General features: G+C 32.0%; 2 protein-coding genes across 2 annotated transcripts; both read left to right on the top strand.

The window, feature by feature from the left end:
* Positions 1 to 862: 862 nt before the first annotated feature.
* Positions 863 to 2,314, top strand: LOC134276954 (uncharacterized; the record flags this gene model as incomplete). Its single annotated transcript, XM_062759233.1, has 3 exons — positions 863 to 1,052; positions 1,388 to 1,498; positions 1,587 to 2,314. Coding segments are annotated over 3 exons (864 nt in total), but the record flags the coding sequence as incomplete, so codon positions are not given.
* A 1,308-nt stretch (positions 2,315 to 3,622) lies between these two features.
* LOC134276953 (uncharacterized) lies at positions 3,623 to 7,980 on the top strand. The gene is made up of 4 exons (XM_062759232.1): positions 3,623 to 3,834; positions 6,669 to 6,856; positions 7,159 to 7,269; positions 7,410 to 7,980. Exons 1-4 carry the CDS (start codon positions 3,668 to 3,670, stop codon positions 7,970 to 7,972), a joined length of 1,029 nt encoding a protein of 342 aa, XP_062615216.1. The 5' UTR covers positions 3,623 to 3,667; the 3' UTR covers positions 7,973 to 7,980.
* The last annotated feature ends 451 nt before the right edge of the window (positions 7,981 to 8,431 follow it).

Below are 8,431 nucleotides of genomic sequence, written 5' to 3'. Positions count from 1 at the left end.
ATTGACCTGTTTCAGTTAACGTTAAAGATTGATTACGGTACGTTTTCTTTTCCTCATATTTTTTTTATCATACCAATGATTTATTTTTAGGCCTTTTTTAAAATCAAATTTAACATGGAATTGATTTTTTTTATTCACATTATCAATGTTTAAGGCTTATAACGATTGTGTCCGGTCGCCAGGCGAAACCTCTCCTCCTTGACATCTAAACCACCTCTGGAATGACCATGGATCCTGGTTTCAAACTTTTTGCACAGATATGTATTAAGTTGGATTGTTTAGAAGCCCAATGCTTGTGATCGTGACCATTTCTATTTATGTCATAAAAACTTCTAAACAAAAATGCTTGCTTTTCTAAATTCTATTCCAGGACTTTACCTAAATGATGGAAAGTTTGATTTTAAATTTAATTTTTATTGTTCCTTATACATGTATTATTAGATAATTATTTTTATCCTGCAACTACCCCTTGCATTGACCTAATAAAGGTAACCTAATAAACCAAAGCTTTATCCGGTCACTGCCCTAATAAAGCCTCGTGCATGTATTCCGACGTTCTACAAACATTGTGACGCCATGTATATTGCAATGTTTACGCCATGTCGTCATAGTTTCAACTGCAGAGATGTGCCTAAATCTGTCGAAAATAGCTTGTTTTGGAGTTCAAATGTAAAGAATATGTTGCAGGATAAACAAATTACATGATAACTGTCTTGAAATATAAGCGATATTTGGGCTCGGGTTGAAAACGTAAGAGGGCTCAGCAAGCCTCGCCCTCTATCACGTTTTATTACTCTCGCCCAAATATCGCTTATATTTCAAGACAGTAACCATGTATTTATATTTATATACATTTTATTACAGGTACGTACAAGAATGGTTAGGTTGCCTGATTTCGGCAGGAATAGTCCGACTTCACGAGGACGGGAAATACTCACTTCCATATGAAGAGCCTGTGGTGAGGGAATGCTGTAGCATTGCCTCTGTCCTTCCTATACTCTGTGAGATGTTTCCTCGACTAGAAAACGTCATGTCAGAAGATGGACCACGAGGTCTCATTTTGGTTTACAAGATTTTTCTGGGGTTTTGCAAATATTAAAATATTAAAATTAAAACGTTATAAAGATACATGAGTCTACTATGAGAAGATTATTGTTTAAAAATAAAGCTTAACAAGTCTTTGGAAATTTGATAAAAGGTTTTAAGTGAAACCCTTTTGACTAAGTATAGAATCATGTAACCTTTGAGATTATAGGCCCTCATAAATTTTACTTGTAAAGTTCCCAAGCTGCTTGGGTTACAGGATTTCTTTTCAAATAATAGATAAGTCATATTTTGCATAATGTACATATATTCAGTTATCTTTTTGCTTACTTTGTCCCCTAAGGTTACGGGTGCTATGAGCCTTTCCTGCACTGGTGGGGTCATTTCTTTACATTGGAAGCAATTCAGAAGTGGATAAAAGAGCTGTTTGTCCCAGTACTGGAACTCAAAGAAGGTATAAAGATAATAAAGTGAGTTTTGTTGATTTTATCTCTCCCTCTCTTTCTCTCTTATTAATTTGACTCTCCATTTTTTTTTACCAGGGAACCAATTCACTCTGCTAGATCTTGGATGTGGTTACGGAAAGTTTACTTTAGAAATAGCTAAAGTGTATCCTGAGAGTTGCATTTATGGTATTGACATGGACAACGTCTCCATAGATTTCGCCCAAAAAGAACTTTCAAAGAATGATCAGAAAAATGTTCAATATTTCTGTAGGAAAGGGGGAGAACTTCCAGAGGATTGGACAGAGAAGTTTGATTTTGTCTTAATTAACGACGTTCTTCACGATTCATTCGAGGTCGACGCCATGCTTGAAGAAACAAAGAGGGTCGTTAAACCAGATGGATATGTAGCAACATATGACCCTCCCATATCCTCCTATCCCAACAAGCTAGTCAATGATCCAACAGCACAGATGGAGTTACCTCTAAGTCTCTTTTCGTGCCTTCCGTTGAGTTTATCGGGTCCCTCCGGTGGAGGTTTAGGTGTAGGATGGGGATATGAACGAAAGAAGAAAACAATAGAAGAACATGGATTCCGACTGATACAAGTTGGCGATAAGGGCATTAATACTATACAAGAACGTGTTGTCTTCCAAAAATAAACTCATATATAAAAGAAATGTATAGGTATCATGCACTACGTGATATACATGTAGCAAGACAGATGGTAATCGAATGATTTTTTGTACGAATATTAAAGTTAATTAATGTTCTTACTTTATGATATACATGTATTCTATTTCTTTATGAAAATGTCAAAATTACTACATTTTTTTATACTATATCTTATGTTAAAAATACATGTATCTCTTTTGAGATATTTTTTTGTCATTCAAAGACATATGTAATAAATCTAAATTATTTTCATATGTTTTGTTTTCTATTTTTACAACAAAGGAAATAGAAAAAATTTTCACGCATATGAAAACAGATACTAGCATTTGAATATGAAAAACAAAATTTATCAATTTTATTATTTCTTTTTTAGAAAAAAGAAAGACGTTTTACTTTCGTAAATTAGACTTGACATTTAAAATGTGAATTGCAAATCTGAATTAGGGCTAAAATCAGCCTAATGTCGTATATAAACGGAACTCTAAAACTTAAAGATTTCAAAACAATTTCCTGTTTCCTATTTACAAACTTTATATAAATATCTTTTCCCGATTTCTTTTTACAGTCGCAAAAATTTGGTATTGATTTGTTAATATGACGTCATGACGTTATACACGATAACGTAAAGACGTTCATTGCATTATTAAATGGAACTCTAAAATTAAAGATTTCAAAACATTTTCAGATTTTAGATAGTTACATTATATAAAATATGCTTATCATATTTTTAAAAAAAAATAACTTCAATGTACATGTCTCCACCAAAAAGATTTGTTTTAAGAAGATATATCGGTTTAAAAAACATTATAAATGTTGATGCACTTAGAGGCATTAAAATTTTGAAAATCTAGTACGTCATTTTGGCTATTCAAATTGACGTCATAGATGTAGCATATTTGCAATGTCACTCATTTTCTATAAAAGCAACCTCATAGAAATGAAAACACAAAACTAATTTCACTTATTATATACCTAATGTGTATCACTCAATTTTACTGTTGATTTTACGCTATCACGTGACATCGTGATCCGACTTTCCGGATCACCACACTGTGGTTTTCAGAATCCATATCACCACTCTCTGAAACTGATGACGTAGTACGCAGAAACATAACGTTATTTTTCTTGCGCGTCCAAAAGTCCATTGTTTTTATGCTTTGTTTTATGGATAAAAATTATACAATTGATCTCTTAAGTTTTATTTCGCTATATTTTGCTAGTTATAACGGGGTATATAATAAATTAATCATTATAACATTAACTTGATCTGATGAGTCGTATCACGTCTCGTTGACAGGCGCGGATCATCAGATCAAACTCGACGCTTCACGACTTGTTAGATCTGATGATCCGCGCCTGTCAAGTCGACGTGATAGGACCCTTCGGATCAAGTTACTGCTATAATAATATATATTTATCGTATTCTTCAAATATTGTAACAGGCTATCAATACCGCTAACACGTCTGAACTGTCTAAACTGATAAGAAAAAAAGTCAAGTTTAACATGGCGTCGGCACCCGGTCCCCGAGATTTACAACAGATCGTAAGAGATGGACTTAGTATTCTAGTTTTGGCATTTGGACACAAAGTCGGATTAATTGATGCGTTACTCAAAGAACAAGGCCCCTGTTCTGCGGAAGAGCTAAGTCAGAAGACAGGTAAAAAGTTAAGGTACGTCTTCTTTGTCGATGTCTATTTATAGAACCTAACCCAGATACTTAGTTCATTGAACTTATACATTTTTGCTGCATGGTACATAAAATATGCAGACAAGCTAAAAGCTATGCACTATACATTGTCTCATGAAATTTAGTTACTTATCTAATAAAGTACATTATATTTCAATTAAAACTTAATACTGAGTCACAGGCACCTGACCTTACGTATTTTTCATTTAATAAAAAATATACCGCCTTCCTAAGTTTACTATTCTGTAGGGGGTATATTTTTTTTAAAGAAAATTAAGTAACGTCAGGTGCCTGTGAACTGAGTATTTAATTTTTACTTCCATCGTTTTTAGCAACTCTTTTGTATAGTACAGATACTACAGCTAAGCAGAATTTTAAGAAAAACAAATGTAGGATATGAAATACCGATATAAAGATAGAAAATTAATCAAACATGTACTTAAAATCAAATTAATTAATTGGTACATTTCTGATAAAAGAGATATTTAAATCCAATTTCAAAAGCCTGACACATTGAAAAAGTTGTATCTTTTTAAGGACCATTTTAAATTGGTTTAATGTTTCAAATACCCAAAAATAGAATTCTTATCAGTATTACATTTTTTTTTCAATTTAACAAAATATATTTAAAAGGTCTAATTTCAAAATGTATTTTTTTTTGTATCTTTTAAGTATCATTTTAAATTGGTTTAATGTTTCAAGTACCCAAAAATAGAATTTTTATTAGTATTACACTTTTTTCAAATGAAGAAATATGTAGAAAAAGGTAAGTCCTCCTCACAGAAGTATTTTTTTCAACTGTACAACATAAGATATTCTACTTCAAAAGCCATGTGGCTTTACTATGTTTTCTAACATGATTTTAATAGGTATAATACTAAGTATTATTTTCATATACACTTAATATTTTGAATTTTATGTTGTGATAAAAATATCGCTATTCTTTTTGTTCTCTCTTTTGAAATTTCTTCATTTCATGATCTGACATAAGAATTTTTCTGCAAAAATAAATTGATTAGATTTCATACTTCAAACTATTTTCCATGTGGCTCTAAATACTATTGTTTTTCATGAAAATCAATGTTAAAAATTTTATTTTTTCTTAATGAAATTTATAGCAGAGGGTCGGGGCTCCTTAAAGGACACGAACATTAGAGCTGGGATCATGTGTCATAGAGGAGTAATCATCATCTCTTATTTTTTTCAAACCCATCGTGTGCTCTGTGACACAATCGGATAAACGTTTATGTTCTTAGACATATCGATGTAAGGTTTGTGACTTAGCTATTTGAATGAAAAACGTTATTTGGTATTTGACTCAATGATCGGTCGCACTTCCCGAAAAGAACATTATATCGTCATCGACCATCGAATAATTTGAATAATTAAGTGTCAACAAGAATGTTGATATTGTTTCATCAACTTATTTGCCAGGAGATTTCCTTGTTTTAGAATTTTTTCGAACAAAAAATGCTGTTGTGTATCGAACCATCAGAGATATAAACTTCATATTCAGGTAATAATGGTATATTGCCCTATTGTTATTCAATTCAGTATAACAAAACAAATGTACGTGTGCGTCAGTAATTCTTTCAAATACCAAAAAACAATACTTTTATTTTTCTCCTCAAAAGTCATCATTTTGCAAATCCAATGGTTGAAGCAATAATATAACCGAATAAAATCTGCCTTTTATTCGAATGCTTTACTGATGCTTTTCATACTAATTGTTAGGCCAATGACACGAAGCAAGCTACGACCGTGACTTGTCGACAGAAAATGATTAGTCCTCCACGGCACCTGTTCCCCACTGTTACTTAAAATGTGAGTGTTTTCTTTGCCCCCGATTTGTATTGATTCACTGGAACATTTAGCTTTGATAATGGTTCATCATCTGAATGTTTTATTTTAAACATGCCGGTGAATTATTGATAGGACTATGTTTTTATGCATAATTTGACTACGAAATATTTTGTCCATATTTTGTGAAATTCTTACATTTCATGGCAGTTTTGACCGGTTGACAGGGGATGCTTACATCTCCATGGCGCCTGATCCCACCTCTAAAATATCAGTAAGACTATGTTTTAAGTCGTCTTCACATACCTGATTTTTGGAGAGAATTATTTTATTGCAAAACTTTTATATATACTTGCAAATATTCTTTCTGAATCGAATTCAAGGACTTAACATTTAAGATTGGAATATTGTTTCTAAATTAACTTCTAATGTACAAAATATTTTAGGTACGTACAAGATGGCTGGGTTTATGATTTCTGCACTGGAAAATGTAGATTTTTCTGGTATGAGAATTTAATAAGCAAGAAAATTATTTCAAAGAAATAATTTAAGCTAGGTCAAAGTTAACTTCCAAAAGTATGAAAAATCACTGGTGAAACAATGTTAAAATTGGAAGCATTGCCTATATTTACTGTATCACTTCCTATACTCATGTGAGATGTTCCCTCAACTAGAAACACGTTCACTGGCAAAAAACAGCTTTGTGTGCAACCACATGGAAAAATAGGAATCTAAAATTAACAGTACTGTTATAGTTTAAGGGAAGAGAAATTTTTTCTATAAAGATACATTTTTCATTATATCTTATTTTCACAATGAGAACTTGATATACGATAATATATATAAGTGAATACCATTTTACTCAGAACTTTTAAGTACATACCTATTTTTAGAGAATTTTATTGCCAAACTTTTATATATACTTGCAAATATTCTTTCTGAATCGAATTCAAGGACTTAACATTTAAGATTGGAATATTGTTTCTAAATTAACTTCTTATGTACAAAATATTTTAGGTACGTACAAGAATGGCTGGGTTGTATGATTTCGGCAGGAATTGTCAGACTTCATGAGGACGGGAAATACTCACTTCCATATGAAAAATCACTGGTGAAACAATGCGGAAGCATTGCCTCCGTCCTTCCTATACTCTGTGAGATGTTCCCTCAACTAGAAAACGTAATGGCAGAGGATGGACCACGAGGTCTCATTTTTGTTTACCAGAATTAAGAGAAATTTATTATATAAAGATACATGTATATCTTATTTTCACAATGATATTGATATACGATAATATATATAAGTGAATACCATTTTACTTAACTTTAAGTACATATAAAATATTGAAGTTATGTATTCTTCTTGATTAAAAGTTTTACACCTAAATTAATATTCCTATGCTTCATGGATACAATTCGCTCACAAATAATGGAGAAATTTAATTTTACATAATGCATACATTCAGAAAGCAAACGTGTTTCTTATTTACATAATTTGCTTCTAAAGGTTACGGATGCTATGAGCCATTTCTACATTGGTGGGGCCAATTTTTCACACCGGAAGCAGTTCAAAACTGGATAAAAGATCTGTTGATCCCAGTGCTGGAACTCAGACAAGGTGGTGGCAATGAATTTGCACATAAAAATATTTTTTGAATAAGTATATACGTGCAATATATAATTAAGTTTTGTTGATTTAAATTTTCTAACACTCCCATTATTTTTATTGATTTAACTCATCATTTTTGTTTTAACCAGGAAGCCAGTTTACTCTGCTAGATCTTGGATGTGGTTACGGAAAATTTACTTTAGAAATAGCTAAAATGTATCCTGAGAGTAGCATTTATGGTATTGACATGGACAAGGTGTCCATAGATCATGCCCAAGAAGAACTCTCAAAGAGTGATAGGAAAAATGTTCAATTTATCTACAGGAAAGGGGGAGATCTTCCAGAGGATTGGACAGAGAAGTTTGACTTTGTCTTCATTAACGATGTTCTTCACGATTCGTTTGAGGTCGACGCCATGCTTGAAGAAACAAAGAGGGTCGTGAAACCAGATGGATATGTAGCAACATATGACCCTCCCATATCCTCGTATCCCAACAAGCTAGTCAATGATCCAACAGCACAGATGCAATTGCCTTTGAGTCTCTTCTCTTGCCTTCCGTTGAGTTTATCGGGTCCTTCTGGTGAGGGTTTGGGTGTAGGATGGGGATATGAACGAAAGAAGAAAACAATCGAAGAACATGGATTCCGACTGATACAAGTTGGCGATAACGACATAAACACCATACAACCACGTGTTGTCTTCCAAAAATAAACTCATATTTTATTTCATCGAATTTGAAATTTACACTTCTAAATACATGTACTACGCAATATAGCAAGACAGGTTGTAATCTTATGAATTTGATTAGAAAATTAAAGCTAATGCTCTTACTTTATGATAAATTCTGTTTCTTTTTAAAATGTTCTTAATAATTCTTTTTTTTATTATTTTATTTTTGTACATCTCTCTTTGGAATTAAAATTTTATAATTCAAGACTTTTATCAACTCTTTTAAAATTGTTTCATGGCGTTTTCTTTTTGCATTTTTACAAAGGAAATGGAAGATTTGTTTTACGAATATGAAAAACATACCGGTATACATGGTACTAGTATTTGAATATGAAAAACAGAATTTATTTATTTCATTCTTTTAGAAAAGAAAGAAAGACCCTTTGATAAATTAAGCAACAGTTACATGTTCCATATCAAATTCTATACTTGTTCTCATTT

Source organism: Saccostrea cucullata, unplaced genomic scaffold (assembly GCF_032062105.1).
Source record: "Saccostrea cucullata isolate Sc308-1 unplaced genomic scaffold, CSIRO_AGI_Scuc_v1 ctg428, whole genome shotgun sequence".
Classification (NCBI taxonomy): Eukaryota; Metazoa; Mollusca; class Bivalvia; order Ostreida; family Ostreidae; genus Saccostrea; species Saccostrea cuccullata.
This window is presented reverse-complemented; position numbering and strand designations above follow the sequence as displayed.

Bases quoted from the DNA above. Each gene is read 5' to 3' on its own strand.
- LOC134276953 (XM_062759232.1), top strand. From the start codon at position 3,668: ATGGCGTCGGCACCCGGTCCCCGAGATTTACAACAGATCGTAAGAGAT. The intron at 6,857-7,158 runs GTCTCATTTTTG...TTGCTTCTAAAG, and splicing joins GGCAGAGGATGGACCACGAG to GTTACGGATGCTATGAGCCA. The intron at 7,270-7,409 runs GTGGTGGCAATG...TGTTTTAACCAG, and splicing joins AGTGCTGGAACTCAGACAAG to GAAGCCAGTTTACTCTGCTA.